A 24,803-nucleotide genomic window follows, 5' to 3' on the forward strand; every position below is an offset into this window, starting at 1 on the left:
AGCTGAAAATGTAGTGAAAAGGATAGAATTACCAAATATAGTAAAACTGAAAGTCATGCTAGAGGAACTTAGCACATCAGCCATGTAAGACTATTAAGAGAGAAGAACAAAAACTTACGACAAATAAATTAGTGTAATGATCACCCCAAATTAACTGTCCCTTCTATAATTAAAAAAGAAAGAGAAATCATTCTGGCTGTTTCATGCCATCTCTTTCACGTTGAATATTAAATATTAACAGTCCTATTTATGTGTATTGATTTGAGAGTTAGGAGCCAGTATTTAAATGCTGTTATTACATTGAATCCCAGATACCTTAAAATGTTTTAAATACATTTTAAAACTGTATCATTATATTATGATTTATGTAGACTGCAGTTCAACAATTAAATATGCCATAATATTGCTATTTTTAACATCTCTTAACAGCTGAGCAGAAAAAACAAAGTCAGAGAAAGTCATTTCTGGGGAACCCAATGTCAATCTTGGATTTATACCAACACAGTCTCTGTGGCCATTTTGGAGAGGATGGACCTGAACAATTAACACATTACAGTTTAATTGAGCAGCTGAGTGGAGCTTCCAGTAAAGAAAGCAAGGGCAAGGAGAGCCCAAGTGTGAGTTACTATGATTTTTATATTACTTATCCTTTTCTTAATGATTTTTTGTCTCTTTTTTTCTCAGTGTGTTGATTGATAACAAAAAACAGTGTGACCTGCAGAAGAGTAAAGATGTAAATATTTTTAGAACAGTGTTACATTCTGATGTTCAACTGTCATAGAATGAGACAAAATTGACAAGTAGAGACAGGCTAGCACTAGCACTCTATCGTTAGAGAATTTAAATAAAAGGACAGCAAGAAAAGAGAGAATTTATCTTTTAAGACTGCTCCTTCATGTAGTTAGATAATCTGTATAGCAGAACATGTAGTAAATCATCTAAACATCTGAAGTAGTATCCTGAAAATTCAAATGAAATGCTATGGAAGTCAGCTATCTTCTGGTCTCTTTTGTAATAACTCTTGGTGTTAGCTCTGGAACTCCTGATTTGAGGGCTTTAAACATTATTTTGAAGACCAGTTCTGATCTGATTGGTGGATCTTGATGCTTACTTCATGTGAATCCACTTACTATTTCTGTCTGTAAAAACATTGAACCTGACATCATGCAGTGTCAACAACCCTGTCTCAGCCTGCTCTTTTCCTCTCTTTTCTCATCCCTTCTCCTTTCATCTTAACACTTTCTTTTTCTCTTGTATACTCTAACAAGCCAATTTGTTTGAAAATGGAGCCACCCAGCCATGATCCAGTTTAAGCATTTTGCCTCCATGTTCAGTCTTTTTCCCTAGCTCTTCTTTTTAAACAGAAGCTCTTTTGTTTCTGTGTAGCACTCAGCACATTTTGAGTATGTTACATTATAAACAATGGTGGTAGCAGAAAATGATGAATGAGCTGCTGCTTTTGTAGCATACTGGTGTAGTTCATAAGTGAAAAAGAATATTTATCTCTTCACAAATACCAGTTTACAGCTTCATAAAATCACTGTTTATTGTAACTTCAGAAGTGATTAACCAAAGTTAGAGGATTTCAAGAATCTGGGCCAAATGTGCAGAAGGAGTGTGTGGAACAAACTGGCAATGCCCAGTTTGCTCCAACTCTGCTGTCATTAAAGCCCAGCTTAACTGAATATAAATTGACATACAAACTTCAAAAGAAAAATCCTGAAACTTATATGCCTCATTTCCTGATCAACCAAATTTCCCTAGTACCCAGAATATGATACAATTTGAACATATATGGGTCATATTAGAAAGAGCAATTTTTAAAGAATCTGGCTTCATAGCTAGGAAGAAGAGAATTTAAAAAAAATAGGAAGGTAGCAGAAGAGTATTAAAAAGGATGGATGAAGGAAAATGCTTTGAACATACACTTAATTCCTCATCTTGAACATCTAGAAATTCACAGCTTAATTATGCAGATGAGATTAATTATATATGTATGTGTGTATTTATATAAAAATATATAAAAATCAGTTCTGCTGTCTGAAGGTTTTTACGATTAACAGAGCAGTTAAGATTTGGTTCCACTACAGAGAAGTGGCTCAGAGTTGCATCTACTTTTAATTAATTCTTCTCATGCAATTTTTGCATATGACATCTCTGCAGTGTGCCCAATCAGCATCAAAACTTAAACAAAACTCATTAAAGTAGCCTTAGGATCCTTGTAAAAATCCACCATTAAACTAGGAGGCAACAGGTAGAACTCAGCACTAGCATTTTTCATGCATTGTGTTGGAGGGCTTTTGAGATTACTCTTTGAGGATATGAAATAGCTCTCAAAACAGCATTGCCTCTCGGTGAAGAGTGAAAGCTCAGTAAAGCACTAGAGATTTGCCTATTAGTATTAAACTTTTCAGAATGACAAATGAGAGCCAGTAACCATGAAAAACAGGTTGCCCTGAACTTCTTATTTGAACTAGCACAGCAAATTTTTCTAAGCTGTAATTTGTCCAACCCAAGAAGATCCACAGTCTGTTTAAATTAGAACTGTGTGATCTGGAACATTACACCAAAAACTGAGGCACTTATGGCCAAGAACTGAAAAAAGAGAAAAACCCAACATAAATTGGGGGGGAGGGGAAATGAAGCTTTCATACAGATTATTTGGCATTTTGGAAAAAGGAAATGCTGCGTGCTTTGAATTTCATTCCCAAATAGTGTGTGAAGCCTTTAAAAAATAAAAGAAGAAAAAAAAACTGGTTGTGATGGGCAGAATGAGGATTTTACGCTACTTGTCAAAAGAGCAGGCTGCTGTATCAGTTCCTCAGCTCAGCTAAATTGGACTGTACAGCACTGGTACAATAGTGGCTTCAGACTGGGTGCTCTAATGAGACATTCTGGTGGGAAGCTCTGTTAACCCACTTACTGTCTTATGAATTGTCTCCTCACTGAGCATATTCACCAGCATTGCCCCAAAGTATATACACAAGTTTTATCAGCAAAGAACTATTACATGGGAGGAATTTCAGAAGGGAAACAACCAGTGGGCAATTGCTGTGATAAAGGGACACTGCATGGGCAGTTAAAGGAATCAAAAAAGGCTTTTACACATTGAAAGGAGAAATATTTATTGTTCCAGTTTCTTATCTGCCGAGTCTTAAAAAGCATCCTGGTTAAATTCATTTGGCACTAAGACCAACATTATTTTGCATTTATTTTGTCCTGGGAAACTTATTCTGAAATAATGTCATCATTTCACTGCAAAATTTTGGACAAAAAAAAATTCAAAGACAGGAATAAGATGCATTGAATGCTGGGCATAAAACTTTCACTTAAATAGAGTCATGGTGTATTTGCTTCATGTAAGATTTTCAAGGCAAGAAACAGTAATTTTTATGTGTATCAAATTAATTGTAATTGAACAGTAACTTCTCTGATTTAGTAAAACATACTGAGCACCTGATCCGAAGTCCACTGCAGTCAGCCCATGGCAGGCAGTAGTTGTGTCTTGAGCAGTTTGCTGACATCATGATTGCTACCATATTTTTGCAAGGAAGAAATTCTTTCACATTTCAATGAACTTACTGTTTAGACTTTAAAAAGCTCAGTGGTTTATTTTTTTCTTATAAGAATTCAGAAAAGAAGATAAATTTCCCTCACCCAGGCCTCTTGTTTATGAACAATGAGAACTAATACAAGTCTTCTTGTCTTCTCCTTTATTCCCTTGGAGAAGTAACTGAGATGGTCAAAGATTTTATTACTTAATCATCCTTGTGATCCCAAAACATCATGAAAAATATATTTTCTTCTCTGTTCTTAACCAGCCACCACATAATTACTTTTTGTAATACAGCCCTTCTTGCTTTCCTTTGTCCCTATGTATTACTCAATTTGTGTCACCATCAAGGCTTGCTTGCATTTCAAGGCCTGACTTGAGCACTTTAAAGAAATGGTCCTTTGTGGAAGAGGCTGGTGCCCATCACAGGTATCTAAATCCTCTTGTTTTACCTCAGTTATGATAACATACATAACAAATGTCACATTTCTGGCACAGCTACAATGTTAACTGCATCAGCAATTTAACTGGGAGGATCATTTAATGAAAGAGGTTGTATGTGCAATGTGAAGTTACGGTCTTATTCAGCACAGTAGAGTTTGTATGTGTTGTAGAGATGATTCATGAAGGAGATCAAATGCTCAAATCACCGTGTCTTGCAATTCAAGTATATATTAGAACTCACTGGCAAATACAGGAAAAGGAAGAATTACAAAAGTTGCTGCTGGTTTGGCTGCACTTAGAAATGGGACTGATGTGGCGGCATTCCCAGATAAACTCAAGGGTTTTTACAGCTGAGTAAGCTGATTGGGAGTTAATGCTATATGATTGACTCATTTTGCTCACAAGGCTTCTAATGCATTGTATTAACAGAAGGCGATATCCACAAAAGGACTAGAAGCAAGAATGTTTGGTAATTGCACACTTGCTATCCTCAAGGATACCGGAACACTCAGCTGATTGTATAGATGATGTTCCAGCATTCCTGAATTACAGCAATAATTAAAACACCCTAGGCACAGGCTACACTAAACAAGAATAAGGAGAAAACAAAAGGCAGGCATGAGATGCTTCTGTGTCTCATTCTGTGTCTCGTCTCTCGCAGAGATCAGTAGGTCTTGAGCTAAGGCATGAATTAGCAGCACACTGGGCACATTCAGCTATTTAGGCAGATCCTGCAAAACATGCCAGCAAGGTTTAAGTGCCTGATTTGGGTTCTCTGAGTCACTTTCTGAAGGTGCCTTACTATCTCTGAAAGAGAGAAGCTCTTAGGGTCCTGAATAAAGCCCTCTTAAAAGACATTCTTAGGCTCTTAAAAAGAGAGCCACTCTTAAAAGACACTCCATATTTAAATGTCTGAAGTAGTTCCAGGGAGACAGTGTACACTCTGCTTTCACAGAGAACTAATTTTTTTAACATTCTCAGATATGTTGAAGGAGGGATTCCACTTATCACATATCAAAAAAACTAAGAGAATGAGTTTAGTCCAGTTAACAGTTGGAAGAGCTGCATAGCAGCCTTCCAGTATCTGAAGGGGGCCTACAGGGATGCTGGGGAGGGACTATTCATTAGGGACTGTAGTGATAGGAAAAGGGTTAACAGGTTGAAACTTAAACAGCAGAGGTTTAGACTTGATATAAGGAAGAAATTCTTTACTGTTAGGGTGGTGAGGTACTGGAATGGGTTGCCCAGGGAGGTAGTGTATGCTCCATCCCTGGCAGTGTTCAAGACCAGGTTGGATAAAGCCTTGGGTGATATGGTTTAGTGTGAGGTATCCCTGCCCATGGCAGGAGGGTTGGAACTAGATGATCTTGAGGTCCTTTCCAATCCTAACTATTCTATGATTCTATGATCCTAAGAGTTCAACGTGGGAGGGTGTATTGACCTATGGAACTACTTGCTTCCTTGCCTTGACCAGCAAAAGGGAGCCTATGCTAGCTTGTACTGAATACCAAACTTTCAACTCAAAAGTTTGCAAGATGAACATTGCCCCAAGCTTTCCTCCGTGGGGAACTAGTAAAAAGTAGCTGTTGCAGATACCATTTGTATTTTAGAGAGTGAAACTGCACCTCAGTGCGCCCTCAAGTGAGCACTAAATAATTACCTTGCTTATACTTTCTTAATAATGAGAGTTCCTGCAGCTCATGCAGCACTGGGTATCAGGCTAGTTGCTTGGTCTCAGGATCTCAGTTTCACTGTCTGTAAACTCAGGACAGCAATAACTATCTCATGTTACAACCAGAAAGAAAACAGTAAATGCTCTAGGTGACCTAGGTATTGTCTTGTACAATGTTTGTGTTACTGCAAATACAGAATTTGAAGCAACTCCTACAAAATATTAAACTAGAAAGTAATAGAAGATACAAGGTGTCCCTTGTCAATAATAGATAGTTCCTAGATAGGCTGGATCAATTCCAGGAATTTGTTGATTATGGATTTCTGTGTAATTCAGTCTACTGTGTATCAAGTACAGAAACCTCACCTTCTCTTTGCTATTTGCCTTGCCTTGCTTAAAAGAGAGGAAAGTGATGAGGAGGGAATCAGTTTTATTTCCTTTCCCAGCCTTGATGAATGCAAGATGTTAAGGAAGATACTGACATTGTACAACTTTTAGATGGGTAATAAGTCTGCAGACCCGTTCACCTGTCTTTTGTGTTTTAAGATCAATGCTTTCCTTCTGTGTAAGGAATTAGCACATCAAATCATTGCATATGTTTATGGAGGTGGTCTATTAATGTAAACATCAGTTGATGCCAGCCTAGAACCAGACATTCTAATACAGTCAGGATCTGATATCCTTTCATCCTCCCTGTCACAAAAACTGAAAATAACATTTACTGTATTTATGCTTTTGTATTTGATATTCAAAACTCACATCATTAGCATAGGATGTATACCAAAGATCCAGCAACAGTTTTGTAAAGGACGGTATTACAAAGGGAAGGTGAACTACCCAGCAGACTTGTATGACCATCTAGGAGTCAGCACCTCTATTTTGAAAGCAGAGCAAACTGCTGAGCCCAAAGAAAGGGATCGTGCTCTGAGCACCGTGCTCAGATTGCTTAGCACCCAAGGCACAGGTGATGTAAAATTGCCACGGGTGGTGCAGAGCCACGCAGACATAGCTGCTTGGTTCAGAGCGTACCCCAGCCATGGCAGACCCGAAGTGGCCCAGCTGGAGCTGGGCTGCCCCCAGGCTTTCTTGCTGCATCCATGCATGCTTGCTCAGAGCTCTCCTAGACCTCTGCCTCCAGAGCTGGTGCTGCCGGCTGAGGTCAAGTCTTTCTGCTGCCACTGCTGGGAGGTCACTGAGAGCACACACACGAGACCTTACTGGACATGGACTAGAGTAGTGAAACAGGCACTCTGCACCAAACCCCCTCCTCCCCCTGCCGCTCCATTTCCTAAATGTGGTATGTGTGGGGGTCTTTAAGGTACACGTTTCCATTTGTCAAATTGTCTCAATAGAATTTACTCACTGACAGGCTTGGGGCTGTGAGACTTCCTCTGTATTTAATCAAAGGGTTTTGATTCTCAGATGAATGATGCAATACTTGTTCCATCATAGTAAAGACTATCTGAGTAATTACCCAAGTTGATGTAAGATCCATTGTCAGGGGAATTTTATAGGAGTATTTGACAACATAAGTGACAAAAACCACAGGAGCATGCTCTGATAAGAAAACAGATTTTACCATAGCACCCATGGGAGTAGTACAGAATTAAAAATATTTTTGCTAGCCTCAAGGCTGATTCAACTCATGTGGGGAGATGTGAAATTAGAAATAAGCTATGATTTCTCCAGACATCAACAAGTCCCACATCTCTGCATGGTTGGTTTTTTTTCCCTACAGAGGGCAAGTTCACATTCTTAGACCTGCTACTGAGCCTTATATGCCTAATCAGGTCTCATTGTTTCTAGTATCTTGCCGTCAAAGTTGCCCTCAAAAGTAAAGTGAAGAGACAGCAAAACAAACAATTTGAAGACTGCTAGGCAGTCTCCTGGGACCAAAGTCTCACTTGATGTGTATCACTTAAAAGAAATGTTGTGTAGTGTGGAAGAACATTCTTACAGTTAGCCTGAGGAGCTAGCTTGGCAACAATAAAAAGCTGCAGTTATACAGAGACTCATTTCTCTCCCTGTGCCTTCTAGGTGAAGCAGCTGAGGCTTCTTACACTGCTGAGAGTTTTAGTAAAAAATCAGGCAATGGAGAATGGCTCAGCAAGGAGGATGGTAACATTCTCCATAACTTTTTAAAGTTTTTAAAAGGCTGTGACAAGGCAAAACGACATCTGGAAGGCAGAGTCCATCAGAGAAAGTAGCGCTTTTAATTTAATGCAAGGGATATTTTCAGGAAAAGCATACCCTAAAAAAAACTTGAAGCTGTTATCTGCTGATACGGTTCTGCTTCTAGCACTAATGGACTCAGTAGTTCTAGTATTGTGCACCAAATCCCATTCTAACTAGCCCTCCAGCTGGTGTAAAAGTTCTATTTTATGTTTGGTTAGTGTATTTATGGGAATGGGTAGGTGGCGACATTTTAACTCAAATATCTTCTAACACAGAGTTTTAAAAGAGTATTTGGATATTGGTAAGGGACAGAAAGTCTTTGGCATAGTACAGCAGGCTGGGTGGCATTTAAAACACATGGTGTGCAAGGCTAGCAGGAGAATAGTTTGGATGTGAGTCTGAGAGAAGATGCGGAGGAAGTGAAAAGCTGCAGCTACAAGAGGAAAGTTAAGGGCTTGAAGCATCACTGGCATGTAGGTGCAGTTCTAGTGGCTATGGCACAGTGTCATATAATGCTAAATCCCCAGATAACTCACAGCACCAAGTGAAGTGTGGCCATGTAGTTTGTCAAGTGCCAAATGCAGGTGTGTGATCTTTTCTGATTTAAGGCAACACACTGAGCTGTCCTGTTACCACAGCTGGAGTGTTGTGCTCACTGAATATAACCCCTTTGGTGCTGTAAGGAGGGAAGAACTTGGCTCCTTTTGAGTTGGGAATTTTGCTCACTGGAGCAGAAACCCCATATCCCACCATCTCAGCAAGTAATTTCAAATTACAGAGAGAACCTTGTCTTTTCAGCATGTAGGAGTGGCATAACCACATTACCCACTGGCCCAGACATCACAGTCGTGCAGCTCGTTTCCTGCAGTCCCCAGAGGAATGGTCCAAAACTGCTTACATATGAATGCCCAGAGCAACACAGAGCTATACAGAGCTAATTTACAGTGAGCCTGCTTGGGCACAGTATTAGCACAGCTCCTTTATGGCCTTGTTACTCTGGGACATTTCTCAGCAGGGCTGAGTAGCTGCAATAAGCAATGTTGATAAGAACCCACTGCATTTTGTCCCAGCCCACCCAGCTTGCTCACCAATTCCTTCACATCACACTGCACTATGCCTTGCAGATACACTCTTGAGCACTATAGTGTCTATTCGACTATGTAACTGAAGATTACGTAAGGATTTAATAGCCACTGCGGATCCTAGCTGTAAGTAGGCAGATCTTTTAGTCTAATAAGAACCAAAAGTATGTACTGAATAGAAGTATCATTTGCTAGTGATTTCCCTGAGTGGAAAATGTTCTGAGCTTATTTTTCAAAGGTTTGACAGATGGAGCTGCTGTGATTTGCAGCATGGCCCAAAGTGCACTTAATGTTGCTGCCATTTGTAACCAGACACTCTTCAGTCCTCCATCTTTGGAAATAAAACTTTTGGTTTCATTTCTCTCTGTATTGAACCCGAATATGACAATAATACTGTAGGCCAAAATGGAATTCAAGGCACATTAACATCAACAAATGATAACTATTAGTAAGTTTGTGAGATAGTGTAATTGTTGTAATGGTAGAAATTATATTAGTAATAAAAAAAAAGCTAAAAAATAAATTGGATACAGTAAACATTAGATTGACTCAATCAAGATAAGAGCAGTAGGGCAGAGAGGTACTCAGTGAGCTCTTTGTTTTCTGAAGCTGAAAAATATATTGACTCCAAGAGGAGCATGTGATTTGCAGAGTTAAATGAGATGAATAATGCTGTGATTTTTTTTTTATTTTTTCCAGCTGAAACTTGCCTTCCCTGTCTGTAACAGTGACATGCTTTGCATAAAGCACTCAAACATCATGCAGGGTAGGGTCGGAAATGACTGATCTTTTAGTATGAGAGTTCCGTTCTGAGCAAAATACACGAGAAGTAAGTTGCACAGTTGGTGCTAGCAGGACTTGTGGCCATATACTGAAAATGTGTTACCAAACTGTTCCTTTTTTAAGACTCTGCTTTTTGTTTTCATATGTACACAGACAATAGTATCCTAATCAAAATAGTCTTTGAAAATGAGGTAAATTTTATGGCAAATTTCAGCAAAAATCACATTGAAATAACTTGCAGGTGCTTATTTTTTTGTTCCACAAGCTGTTTTCATCTCCAAAAAGCGATTCACCTTTTATTTAAATGAGAAATTAGATTTTCTGCAGTATGATGCACAAATTGTCTAAATCCTTAAGAAAAAAATACCAGTTAAACATTTTTTAGGAACTAAAATACTCTATAGCAAGTCCCAAAGTGAAATATTTTATTTCTTACTATAATTTTAGGCCCTGGTACATGAATTCCAGGTCTTGTGCATAATTCATATTATTTTAATGGAAAGTAATATTTGCATTTGGTGGAAGAAACAAATATGGGATTTATCAGACTTACCAGCAAGAACTGACACAGGGAAGCTTGGGAAGTTCGTAAGATATAGCTATATAATTTAAATGTCTGATTACCTTTCACAAAGGCTAAGATAAGTGACATAAATTTTCATAGCACATGTGAGAGTCCTCCCAGCTGGAACTGCCCGTCAATCCATCAATGGCCAAGGCACAACCTGATAGCCCCATTCCCATTAGTGCCACCTTCTCTGCATTACTCCATTCTTTGATCACTGATAGAGGTCACTAAGACTTTTACATACTGTAAAAAGCCTTAAGAACTTCCCTTAACTACTCTAGTGTTATTCTCAGCAAATAAAATCCAAAGTGATTATTTTAATAATTATCGGAATAATTGCCAAACATTTAAAAGTTATTTTTCTGATATCTTATTACATATGCACATATCCTATGGGTTATTGAATGAATGCCCTGTAAAGCATACCGGAAAACGAGACCTCAGATGGAGTTGGGTGGATGAAGAATAAAGCAGAAGTGGGTGGGAATGAAGAAATTAAATATGAATGTATTATACTGATGAGCATTATGAAATTAAAATGTTAACTACACAGTAGTAGCCTGTGCTATGTCTTAGAACAGGAATGTCTAAACTTTACCAAGAGACTGTATCTGAGAAAAGTTACCAGATTGGGAAATTTGTTGTTAACACATGTACTAAGATGCAAAAGCAGGTTTGAAATGTAAGAGCTTTTCAGACAATGCCTGAAACTGAGGAATAGAAGTAGCTGAGCAGTCAGCTTTCTGATCATGGTGGCAAGAATTATGTTGCCCTACATAGCCTGACTGGAGAGTCTTGTTTGTGGCCCCTAATTACTAAAAATATAGGACAGTTTTTTTCAAGCTTCAGTTCCTAATGGCTGTGCCTAAATTCGTATTTAGACACTTCAGCTGCCCAGTTTTCAAAGGTGCTAGAAATCTGCAGCTTTTGCTGGTGTCTCCAACAGATACATATATTTGGATTCTGTGAAAATCATGGTATTTATATAGGTGCTCGAACATTGGTTTAGATATTCTTTCTCTATCTGGCAGAATTTTGATCTGTAGCATCCCACTTCTGTACATTGGCTCTGTGGGGAATGTCATGGAACATCAGCAGACATTTTCCCCTGAGTTAAAAGGAAGGACAGATAATGTGTATTTTTCCATCTGGTCCTACAACATTAAGATCATATAATAATGAAACTTTCTGTATTTTTAAACCCATTTCTTTATTGTATTTTTATAACATTAGTGTATGAGCAACTAAAGAATGCTGAAACTTCCATCTGTGTCATTTTACAGAGTATTTTTTTTATTACTCTTACTGGAACATACTTCTTTTCATGTTTCTGAGAACCACTATAACAAGCCAGGATACCAAAGAGTTCAGCATTTATAATATACCGTTTCTATAAATAAAATCCATTGTAAAATCATGGAATCTGTATTATGACATCATTAATAGCAGCGATGAAAACAGAGGCAGAAGAGCAAGGCAAAGAATAGCAGTCATCATCTAAAAGCTGCATGATACGGAGAGCTGCAGCCTTTCTGGTTAGCTGCTGAAGACTAAATAGCCTTTAGAGGTCCTGTTTGCTCGTGGTAGTTTCATCACTTGTGGCGATACTAGAAGATGAAGTGCCTGGCTGTGCAGCAAATTTAGGTATGAAGACACCTTCTTGTCATGTTTTACAAGGCAAATGCTGTTAGCTTTTTCCTCACATTGCATAAAAACTATTTGGTTTCTCAGTATTTTTTTTAAGTGGAAATGGGTCTAATATTGATATCATCTTCTAGTATCACACACTGCATTTAGCTTAGCAGTGTTCTGTCCCTATGAAAGTGTTTGGGAACTCATATATTCTCCAGCACAGCCAAAAACTTTGATACCAAGTAGGGAATGCTCTGGACTTGGGATTTCAGGTATCTCCTGTCATTCCTGTGGGAGGTAGAGCTTCTTTTGCCTACATATCCTGTCTCTTTAGAAGGCAGTCTGTCATGGCATCTGGATGTCAAAATACAGAATATAATGAATGCATCATTATATAGATAATTACCATTCAGATTTACTCAGGGGCAGAAACTACTCAGTGTCCTGCAACACAGGGCATGAACAGACGCATCTCTATAGGCTTCATAGGTTCTGGATAGCAGAAAACCCTTGAGCTTTTACACAAGGCAGTCCAATAGAAATAAAATCATAGAGAACTCAAATTGATACATCAGCGTCTGGCTTGCTGTTGCTGGTGGCATTAGCATTTGCTAACCTGTGCTAAGCCAATTTTGTAAGACAGTTGGGAGTTTAACAAACCTATGTCAGATTGTATTTTGGAAGAATCTCAAGCATGGGGGAAACTGGTCATGTTCTGCTTATTGCAGCAGATGGTATCCCATTTGGTGTTTGTTAGCTTTGTTTGCAGCTCAATATTTTGTTTCTAGGGGAACTCAGTAAGTTAAATAATTTATCTCTCTAATGCATCAGGGGTCTGATCCAAAGTCTACTGAAGTCAGTGCAAAACATTTGATTAACTACCACATACACTGGATAAATGCCATGTCCTGTACGTTGAGGAGCACTTCAGATGGTCTCGAGAGAGAGCAATACAGGCCTCTGTCGTTCCATGAAGAATTTTCTGCTTGCAAAGAAAAAAAAAATCAAATAGTGACAAAAAGCTTAGCAGTTTGGAGTGCAGGGCTGGAGATCGGGATGAGGTTCTGGCTGACTGTCCAAATTGCTAAACCTCTTTTGCTATTAAATTCACCATTTTAAAATAAAGAATATAAATAATACCTTCCAGCTGCATTTGGAATTTAATCCAGTACTGTTAGCAGGCTGCTTTGAGGGCTTTGAAGGCCCCACAGCAAAGCTAGGCAAATAATCATTATCACTTAATATTCTCATCAAGCATTCTTACCCAAGATGGGATCTTGCATTACAAAGGCTAAAACCAGAAACACATCATCCCTTTGCTGAGGAATTTTCAGAATGTCAGAAGCAAATTCACACCTGGATCCTGCAAAGAGTTTTCCCTAAGCAGAACTTTACCTGCTGCCTTCAGCAGTCCTGCTGTCCATACAAGATTCCTAACAGTGTCTGTACACAGAAGAAATTTTTAATCCATACTTACAAGTATTTGAATCCTGAATAATCTAAAATATCAAAGAAATCAACACTTCCAGTATTCAATTTTTTATATTCCAGTAAATGTCAAATGCCATTTCATTTTCAGCAACACTTTTCAACTTACTTATTTGCTAGTGGGGCCTGGGATTTGCTTTATTCTGTATTTTTATCCAGATATCCTGTTTGTATCACCCTTGCTCAGTCAGAAAACGAGTGCATATCAGTTTTACATGAGTTTCGTGTGTCTATGTGAATTCCAGTTGTATTTTAGTCCTCCTAGTGGCCTATTATATTAATAATCTTATAATCTGTATTTTAGGCATAGGAACATATTCTGCGTTACTGTTAATCTCACAAGAGTTTGCAGCATTAATATTGCAATAACACTTCTGTCTTGCTAAGGTCAATAAATCTTCTAAAGCCTTTGTCCACAAATCCATTCCTGTGGCTGGCTAGCACTTCGCGTACACATTTCCTTATTTATACCCAATTGTAGCAAAATTAGTAGTAGTACAAAAAATAGTAGTACAAGTAGTACAAAAAATACTGCATTACTGTGTCACTGCAGGAATCGCACAGTGAGAAGAGGAGCCTGTCCTGGTTTCTCACACCAAATTCCTTCTTTGATCATTCCCAACAAAGGTTTTCTCACAGCCATATGGGCCCCAGAGAAATGGGGTTCCAATATATATTTTCACTGTCTCCTTTCTCTGAAAAAACTTCCAAAGCCTTGTCAAAGTAACACCTCATATTCAAAGTGGGTACTTTTATAGCCCAGGTGGACTCAGCACAAATGTTTATCAGCCTTTCAGATCTTGTTACCTGCTTAACCTCAACCTTGCTGGTACCCAGAAAAGGCAAAGATGTAAAGTCAAACGTCTGTCCAGAACACTTGTTCTTGACCCGCTTCTGTTTCAGGGTTGTGCCCCTTACAGAAAGTTTGCAACCACTAATTCCTCCTGCCAGATCCAAGTGAGAGAGGATCCATATGCCTGGCTGAACCACAAAGCAGAATGGAGGTTCTCATGACCAGGAACAGATGTACCTGTGTCTAAAAGATGAAGGAAACAAATCTAAACCTATAAATTAACTAAAATTCTCTTTGGATCACAGCCAAATGATATGTGTGTTAATCAGAATGTGATGTGTATCACTGATTTAATTTTGTTAGGATGCAAGTTGAGCACTTCATAAATCTCCCATCTCTAGCAACTTCCAGGTGCATCTTCAGCAGTGGTCATCTTGGTGCACAGCATTACTCTGCTTAATTCACAGTATTTCTTTTTGATCATCCTTTAGATTTAGAGCTGAGCAAAGGACTGTCATGACTATCATCTACAATCTGCATTTGTGATATGAATTGTCTATTCCTTGCATGTAGCCCTGTCTCTCTCATTTCCTTTTGAATTAATTCACATAGTTACCGAGCCACAGTCCAGGACTGTATTCTTGAGTTACCTGGTAAACATGAGATCAGTTACAATGTATTTTATTTTTTTTTTATTTCCTTCAAGATATATTTTAGTCCACTAACTAAATTATTAAATCCAATGTTGTCCTGTTTCTGTTCTTGGTATTGTCACCACTAGCACAGGCATAGTACTTTCTCCTCATAATGGTGGCAGATACCCTGAAACCTATGGATTCTCTGATAGCAGGCATAATGCAGTATTTGAACATAAACCAAATACTCCATAATCCATAAATCAAATAAGAGGGCCTGTTCCTTGGCACTGGTCTCTCATGAGACAAATGAGAGGGCTGAGGGAGGAAGCAGAATTGTTACTATTATGCAAGTCTTGTTGCTGATGGATGCAGGCAGGATGGGTTACCTGATTTATATACATAAAGTACATATTTTAAGAGCGTGAATGGCTGGTCCCAGTGGTGGTAGTGGACAAAGTAAACTGCAGCAATTGGGAAGGTGAGACCAGGGAAGGAAACAAAAGAGGACATGAGGCCTGGCTCCACTGCTTTATTGATACCAGAAGGAAGTCTGTGGCATAGAGACAGTACAGGAATCACTGCGGTGGAGTAACATGTCAAAGGTGAAGCAGAAAAATCTTTGTAATATAACTGATTGGTAACATTGAAATTTGGCCTTGCAAGTAGACACAGCCAAGAACTCTGCTGGGCTGGTCCCTGAGGTGCCTTACTTGCCTCAAGTCATATCACCATGCTTCCCAGTGCTGCCATTTTGCCACACTTCTTCATCCTTCCATGTATGTGATGGGGAAGTAGTTCCTGCTTTCCTTGTGATATGCCACCTCCTACCATGTGCCATATTTTTATAATATGATATGCTTTAAATATGCATATACCAGAGAATCAAACAGGTTGGAAAAGACCCTTAAGATCCCCCAGTCCAACCATTCCCCAGCACTGCCAAGGCCATCACTAACCCATGGCACTGAGAGCCCCATCTACATGGTGTTTGAACACTTGCAGGGATGGTGACTCTAGTGCTGCCGTGGGCAGCCTGTTCCAATGCCTGGGCACCCTTTGGGGAAGGAATTGTTCCTCATCTCCATCTAGACGTCCCCTGGTGCAGCTTGAGACCATTTCCTCTTGTCCTGTCACTTGTTCCTGGGGAGCAGTGACCGACCCCACCTCACTACAACCTCCTGTCAGGCAGTTGTAGACAGCAGTAAGGTCCTGCCTGAGCCTTCTCTTCTCCAGACTAAACCCCCCAGGTCCCTCAGCCATTCCCCATCACACTTGTGCTCCAGGCCCTGCCAGCTCCACTGCCTTTCTCTGGCCCCTCTCCAGCACCTCAATGTCTCTCTTGTGAGGGGCCCAGAACTGAACACAGGATTCAAGGTGTGGCCTCACCAGTGCCCAGCACAGGGGGACAGTCACTGCCCTGGCCATGCTGCCACACTGGTGCTAATGTAGTCTTTTCTCCTTTCTTGTTTCTGCTTATTCTCTTGTTCAGCAGATGTTTCTATGGCTCATGTTCAACTTTTAGCAAGAGTACCTAGGGTGCAGCTGTAACTGGACTTCTGTGAGAATAAACAAACTTGTGCCACAGAATGATTTTCTGAGCCAGCAGCACATCACACTGGGCTCATTCCTGTCGCCATGTGCACCAGAGGATTGCTAACACTCCTTTCCTCTTCAGCACTCTGAGTGGGGAAGCCACAAAGGCAAACACCTGCAGCTCCCAATGCTTCCACAGGGAATCCAGGAGCTCATGCCAATGAGCCTGAGTTAACATGTCCTCAAGCACATGCAAAAGTCAACCATGGATTTCTCAGCTTTTACATTACATTTTTTGATTTATTATCTTCCAAGGGGTTTTTTTAATTCTTCATTAATTTGGGGTTGGCTATTTAATACATTGTTTGGTTAACTAATCCATGTAGCTGTTTATAATTACTGCCTTACTGTAAAATCATCTTAATAGAAAGTTGGTTGGGTTTTTTTTGTTTGTTTTCTTTCCAGTAGAATAACAAGTTATTTTATTATTCAAGCAAGGCTTACTTCCTGCTGCTTTCAATAAGATTTTTAATAAGTATGTAAATTTAAAAATTAATTTACTGCATACGTTTGGCAGCATGATTCTTGAACTGACAAAAGTTTGATGGATTGTAAAATTATCCTCCATAAAAATCATCAGTCATAGTAAACAGAATTTATCAACCCCTGGTAATTTTACAGCTTTTTCTTCATCTTATCTTCTGTTAGGATCTCACTTAAAATTGATTATAATATAGTACGTTTCTAGAATCATAATTCATTCATAGATTAATTAGATTTTAGGTTACTATCCCATCATGGTATATAGGACATGAGCCAACAGCGTTTTCCAATTGTTACAGAACCGCAGTAGAGAAACCTTGATTACTGTTCCCATGTGGCTTAACCACCAAGACTAATCACTAATCGAATTCAAAGGACATAAAATGGAACATCCTTCATAGCATTTATTCTTAAGCTGACTTATACTATAGGCTGTTTATTGATACAACTCGGTGTACTGAAATGAACTAAAAATTGCGAGAGGATTTATCCTTCTGCTTTAATTTGATTCTGCAGCCTGAAATTATCTGAAATCCCCACTCAGATTCTTGTGCATGTTGTGCTTCTGTCCCTCAAAATATTCTCCCCTACAGCAAAGATAAATTGTTTGCATAAATTTAGAAAGTACATGTAAATAACTGTACCGTTACGTAGGATTTGATGCAGATGAACTTACACAGAGGTTTCCATTCTGCAATTCATGCTTTGCATGAATCAGTACTGAAAACTGTGCAGATCATAATGTCAGCTGAAGAGGTGGCAAGTGCAGTCACGTAACCAGCATCATTATTTGCATCTATCCTGTCCCGGTCTTCTCTGATTACAAAGGAACTGTCATAGTCTCATTGCACAGAAATGTCAGAAAACAGTATGCACATAGTTCAGGTTGCAACAGGTTTACTGGGAAGGAAGCTTGGGCTACAGCCTCCTCATCTGCTGCTTCCAGGAGCCCCTACCATTGCAATATGTGGCATGATTGTCCATCCACATCCCCACATCCATATCCAGAGTGGAAAGGAAAACTACTTCAGGCTCCTAAAATAAACTGTTTTCTTGGAGTGGGGTTTAAGATTGCTTATTCAGATTTTTTTTTTAAGAATAAAGAAGATCTTGTTTCCAAATGTGAAAATTATCACCTCTGTATTTCTGTTTGGTGAGAGCTTGGAAGAGGAATCATTCTGATGTGTGTGCACTGTGTATGCAAAACATGGAGGCTCCCTCCATAGCAGCTAAATGTGCAGTCACACAGAGGTGGACTGATGGGTCTGGAAAGATTTTTTGTCTCTTCCCAACTTTCCTCCTCAGAGGCTAAAAATGAGAACACCATTTGCTGTGGAGCTTACTCTGATGTTTAAATTACCTCTATGAATCATCTTTAAAACTTGTAAGAAGGCACATTCCCTTTCTTTCCTCTGCAAGTCTTCCAGCAAAGATTCATAATCTTCAAATGCCCCTGCAGACAGCCTTTGTGTCGCATGCACCAGGAGGGCTGCAGACAGCGCAGCCCTCTTAGTGCATACAACAAGCCAGTTTTCATAGGTCAGAGAGTTATTTCTACATGGTTTCTTCATACTGCTGATTTGCTCTTGGTGCAGCTACATAACGTTGCTCCTTGTGTATCATCTCCTTCTGTCTTTTTGCCCTTAGGTCAGCTGATGTACCTTGGATAGTCACAGGTTAACCTGAAGTGATTCTAGTCTGGTACTCCAAAGAGAGGATTACTAGTGTGGAAAATCATTACCCACTACAAATTACCATTTGCAGTACATTCTTGAAGGGCAATTCCGTTTTCCATCAGTATGCTGAGTGACTGACACACAGACATTACAGGCCAGGAACTGAGACATCACTTGAGAGTGAGAGGATAAGTGTCTTTGTAATTACCAAAATAAAAAAAGCCAAAGGTGGAAGATGAAGAGGGGTAAGAACGTAGCTGATACTTAGGAACAGTAGTCTGGGAATAGCTCAGCCATACAGAAAATGACCCCGATTACTGCAAATGTCAGTGAGATTGTATGTTGTGTGAGTATGATCCTGCATTTACGGAGTTTGAGAGGAATTTTTCCTTCAGTCAAAATGTAGGATAAAATATGTCTCTTTAAGGGCTGTATTTTTTTTAGATTAAAAAAATCTTTATTTTTTCCCCTTCTTGATTCAGTTCTGAGTATACCAATTCTAAAAAAAGTCCTCTAAACCTCTAATCTAGGATAAAATTGTAGCCCCTTTTTTATAAAGCCTCTTCTTTATTGAGTCAATCAGTCATACTTCTATCAAGGTAAGGACAACTACTTTCATTCAGTAGGACAAACCTCTGTATATTTAAATGCTGCATGGTGAAATAGAGTCTGATGAAGACTGAAATGGTGAAATTACTTAGGACTGCACAGTTACAGTACCATTCAGTAGCTTATCACTGGCATGTAACCTTTGACATAATTCTGTCAAAGAATAGTACTGAACTTCAGATGGTTAAGTCAAGTTCAGTTATTTTGTCAGCAGTCTTACCTTTCAGCATAAGTTGGGGTTTTTTTTCACTATGATTTTTCCCCAGTCACTAGAAACAATTTTGTTATTTAATTCCCTCTACAAGTAAAGTTAAAAGGATCTCTGAAAAGTAAGTGTATCCTACGCATGTCTTGTTCATTTTCAGTCTGTGAGGTTCTAAAAACTGAGTATCAGCTTCCTTTCTCACCATGGACATTTATTCCTTAATGCCTTCTGGTAAGCCTCTGATTGCAGTAAGCATGGCTTGTAGTGAGTAGATTCCCTCTGTGAGAAGCAAAACTGGTGATTCTGCCAATGAAAGGTGCTGCTTTACCTTCTAGGGAAAGTACTGGTGTTTAATTTCTTTTCTTTTTAATAAATCCCCTCAACACACTTGATTGAGCATTGTGACCATATGCCAAGATGTTACCACTTAGAATTGTATTTTCTCACTCCATTTTAAATAAACTTTGTCCATGCACAGTTAATGCAGCCCCTGGCCATTCTGAGGCTCTGTGAGAAAATAACCACATTTGTGGCATTCAGTTCGTAACTGAGCTGAAGGTAAAAAGCTACATTTGCCAAAACTTGAAGCTAGGGCCTGAAGATACTAGTTTATTTAAGTAGGAGAATTTCTAAAAGGGTTGGTATATACCTACTTGGGTAAAACAGTCTAGCCATATCAACAAAATAATTATATACTTTGTAAATTATGAGGATGATATTTTTGGCATTAGAATCCTGAATGTACCGAGTCATTTCATCATTTTATTAAAATTATGCTTCTGAAAGCATAAGGCTTAATTCACTATACTATCTTTTATCTCCTAAACCACATAAGAATTCAAGGAATAGACAATGTAAGTCTCAATTGCTCAGTCACCTATTCATTACGCAATGTCTGTTTTGTCCAGATCTGCAGCTATGAAGCATACACAGTTCATGCTAATTAGCTTTATTTCCTCTAAGGTAATTTACTTACAATTCAGGATCCTCAGAAATGCTGTCCTTGCAATACTAAAATATATTTGTAGATTGTTATACTCTTAAATGCAGTAGGCAAGTGTTGGTTCTGTTGTCATTACTGTATTACCTATAATGCCAGAAGTGGTACCTAGGTATATATGGCCTTCCTATAAACTGCTGAACAGACTAATAAACTTAAGAATAATTCATATCAATGTATTTTTTTCCCCTGAAAAAAAGAAATTGGCACTTATTGTTTATTTTGAAAAACTAATGGTGCATCTTTGAGAACGTCATTGTCTGCTACAACAAAATATTCATGGGATTTCTGCTCAAATAGAAAAAGGAAAAGGGGCTCATTATTTAGAAAATTATTTTACTGTCAGTCTAGAAAATGGATGAAAGCTTATGACAAGGGAGAGCAGCACTTATTATTTAAGGTTATGCTTTAAAGAGAAAGAAGTTCAAACATCACATTTTTAGCTCAGCTATAATACAGCAAAGGTCACACAGTTACAGCTTTCACCTCTGTAGTTTCCTGGATGTGACTGTACAACTATTTTTACTGTGGAGTGTTACTTGTCCACCTGTTGTTAAATGAGATCTAGAGAGTCACTTTCCACTGAGAGTCCACCATTGCATTCTGTCCTGTCTAGCTATTAGAAAGCTACTACCTTCGGTAGTTCAAAGCCAACTCTTTTCATTTTACACCTTTCTGCTTGCAAACTTGTTGTGTATCACCACTGAATACAGCGAGAAGTTATTTCTGATTACACTGGTATGTCTCTGATCAGAATGCTGCTCTGTATCTATTTTACAAGAAGCTGTGAACATATTAAAAATGTTCTACTAAATGGGTTATGTGTGAGCAACCTATGAAATGCTGCAACTGCATATCCCACTTAGACCCATTGTGTCATAAATACAAAGCAATTATAGAACTAGAGGATATCTAAATCGGTAAAACTCTGAATTTAAAATAAGAAACAATGGCACTGTGGGATCAAGTTTCCCTTGAACATATGCAGACAAAGCACTGGATAGTCTTTAAAAAGGTAAAAATCTAGAAAATCTTTTTCCTTCACAGTAAAGTTTTAAATAATAACTAAGAAAATAAAAAGTGCACATACTTTGTGTCTCCTATTAGAGATCAGATCTGAAATGAAAGACCTTGAGTTATACAATTAAGTATTGATTCTGTTGATCTATATTTAATTCTCATAGCAATTTAGTTGGGTTTATCCAATAGTGTTTTGCAGTTATACTTCACTTGAAGCAATGCCCTTCCTGCTTTTGTGTTAATCTAAAAACTAAATTGCCCAGTGCATGAGAGACATAAATAAAGTTCATTTTATTCTTGTGTGTAACTGATTCTGAGCCCTTTAAACTGCTGGTTAACTAAACCTAGACAGCTGGAAAATGCATTTATCCTGCAGAATGGTTCATTGCTAATTCTGGGCTCTGACATGCCTTATAAGCATAGCCTGACCTCCAGGCAGTCAGGGGTTACCATACAGAAAAGCTGGACTTGCTGTTGCATCCCTTTCTGCATGTCAGCTGTGTGGTCCTCTGTACCATGAACCAGCCCATCCTTCTCTGCTCCTTCCTATTAGACCTGCAGAGCCCTTCTGCCATTCACAACAGCTACAGTTGTCACTGGTCTTTGATCACACAGCGCTGAAAATGCATTCTACCCACATGTAACCTCTCATTTTTAAAGTTTTTTAAAAAATCTAATTTGATGTATTAATGTAGAAATAACACCTATTTATAATGTATCAGTGTAACTGCAGGCTAGTTTTGTTTTCGTAATTTGCTGTGCTTGAAGTGACATGCCAGATTTTATTATATCACTAATGGGTTTTAGTTATTCCCTTTAGGATGTTGCCAACAAGGAAACATTATTCTGATTCATGACTCATGGATTTATTTCAAAGTGATGTGACTCGTGATGAATGTCTGTATTCTGTCAGATAGAGTTTCTCTTCTGACGAATAGTTCCTGCTCTCAGGTGTTATAAAGCACCCCATACTGACTACCTCAGAAACTCCAGTGATCGGAAGCTCTCCACTTACAACAAAGTAGAACAACAAATGCTTCCTATACCCTCAGGCAATAACAGTACGTATTTTCTATACAGAAATAGAGTTAGTATAAGTAAAAAAAAGTATTCATGGATCTACTTTACAATGACAAGCCAGTGCTACAGAGGCACTCTGAAAATCACAGTCCTTTTCTGCACTGTGCCTTTTTTTCTCCTTTAGACCAAAACCTGGGAGATGTCTTTACCATTTCCCTTAAGTTAATATTGACGACACTGAACATAGCAAACACTTTCTTTATTCATAGAGGAGAAGCAGGATAATCAACAGCAAAGTCAACACCTGAAATGGCTATGAGTGTACTTCTAAGACGAATCCTGTCTGAGAGCAAGCACTTACTGTTGTTTCCATCGTGGCTCTTCCAGCAACACTGAACAACATCACCAAGTCTATTTTTTTTTGGTTTTTTGTTTTTCCCTGTGGTGATAAACCCACGTGTTTATTATGCAGAAAGTCACTACTAATACAGGAAATATTACACTGGAACCCCTGACTTGGAGGTTGGGTGCACTCTACACTATTACCAAATCTCACCCAGTTCTCAAGCACATAAAACCCATCTGATCTGCTGCCAAATGTTCCTATCTGCAGGAAGAGTTACTGATTCACATTAGTGTGGTTCTCAAATGCATTAATGAGCTAATTACTTTAAAAGGCACAATACTAACATCTTTGGGCTAAACCCTTGTTCTTTGTTAGATCGGTGACTCTGCTGAAGTCAGTATCAAATGTACATGAACAAAACTAAAGGCATTACTGAACCACAGACAGAATTTATCAAATTCTAATAATAGTTTCTTTGGTTTTGTCTTTTGATTCATCTAGCAGCTGTTGTGACTGCTGTGAAAAACAAGACATTTAAGGTTAAATTTAAATAAATAGTCTTTAGTATTTTTTTCTGAATTGTATCTAGAATAACCAGAGAAAAAAATCTTAAAGAATTTGGATAACACTTATCCTGACACATGAAGTTTAAAGAAATTATCAGTGACCTTTCAATTCTAGGAAGGTACATAATTTTGTTACTGTGGAAGAAAATTATTTGTTGATTATGTAGATTCTTACATTAATTTCTCTGCTTAAAGTTTTCTTTATTTTTGCTTATGGAGCTCAGTCTGTGAATTTGTGTTCTGTGTGTGAAGGACTAGAATATCACATTTTAACTTTCTAACCACAAATATATTTTTATTCCATATGTGATATCATAGAATCATAGAATAGGTAGGGTTGGAAAGGACCTTAAGATCATCTAGTTCCAACCCCCCTGCCATGGACAGGGACACCTCACACTAAACCATATCACCCAAGGCTCTGTCCAATCTGTACTTGAACACCACCAGGGATGGAGCATTCACAGCTTCCTTGGGCAACCTATTCCAGTGCCTCACCACCCTTACAGTAAAGAATTTCTTCCTTATATCCAATCTAAACTTCCCCTGTTTGAGTTTTAACCCATTAGCCCTTGTCCTGTCACTACAGTCCCTAATGAAGAGTACCTCCCCAGCATCCCTATAGCCCCCCTTCAGATTAAAAGGCTGCTGTGAGGTCTTTACGCAGCCTTCTCTTCTCCAGGCTGAACAGCCCCAACTTGCTCAGCCTATCTTCATATAGGACTTCACTGGGAAGTGCTCCAGTCCCCTGATCATCCTCGTGGCCCTCCTCTGGACTTGTACCAACAGATTTAAGTGCAGCTCTACTAATAAAATCATGAGCTAAGATCATATTGTACCTCTGATAACTGAGTACAGTTCTAGAATATTAATTCCCTGCCAGAATTCCCATCCAGATGACCCCACATTCTTAACTGACTATAAAATTAGCAATAAATGGCCTAAACCAGTGTATTGTATTACAATACAGTTTGTATTTTATTACATATTATACATTGCACCTGCATCAGATGAAAAAAACATAAAGTATTACTGTCCACATCACATGAGCATTACTTTTGCATACTTGCATACTAATGCAGTAATATGTTAAAGAAGTATTATTTTTCACAAAAGGATGGAACTGGGCATTGAAGATGTCTGAAAAGGACAACTGTATTTCAAAGGAATATCCATAACTTATTTCTGATTTTTTTTCTATGTCAGTAATAAATATTGCTGCAACAACTTTTAGAATTAGGGGTTTTTTTTTAATTCTTGATGTATCATAGATGTACTGTTCAATATTCTCTGTACCTTTTGCCAATGGGCTTCACTGACAGGTTTCTGCTCACTTCAGTTTCATTTGATTTGATTCAGTTCAATGATTTTCCTTAAAATTTGTAGAGAATACTTCTGTTCCCTGCAGTTTCCTAATATATTTTATAAACTTAGCCTTATATTAAATGAGAAACTAG

General features: G+C 38.5%; 1 protein-coding gene across 1 annotated transcript in view; it reads left to right on the forward strand.

Annotated features, from left to right (window-relative positions):
* The window catches only part of NCKAP5 (NCK associated protein 5), a 388,757-nt gene that overhangs the window by 360,155 nt on the left and 3,799 nt on the right, over positions 1–24,803 (forward strand). Inside the window, exons 19-20 of the mRNA XM_005153771.3 lie at positions 430–617; positions 7,707–7,787. Of these exons, the coding sequence (XP_005153828.2) occupies positions 430–617; positions 7,707–7,787 (269 nt within the window). The remainder of the gene's footprint in view (positions 1–429; positions 618–7,706; positions 7,788–24,803) is intronic.

Source organism: Melopsittacus undulatus, chromosome 4 (assembly GCF_012275295.1).
Source record: "Melopsittacus undulatus isolate bMelUnd1 chromosome 4, bMelUnd1.mat.Z, whole genome shotgun sequence".
Lineage (NCBI taxonomy): Eukaryota > Metazoa > Chordata > Aves > Psittaciformes > Psittaculidae > Melopsittacus > Melopsittacus undulatus.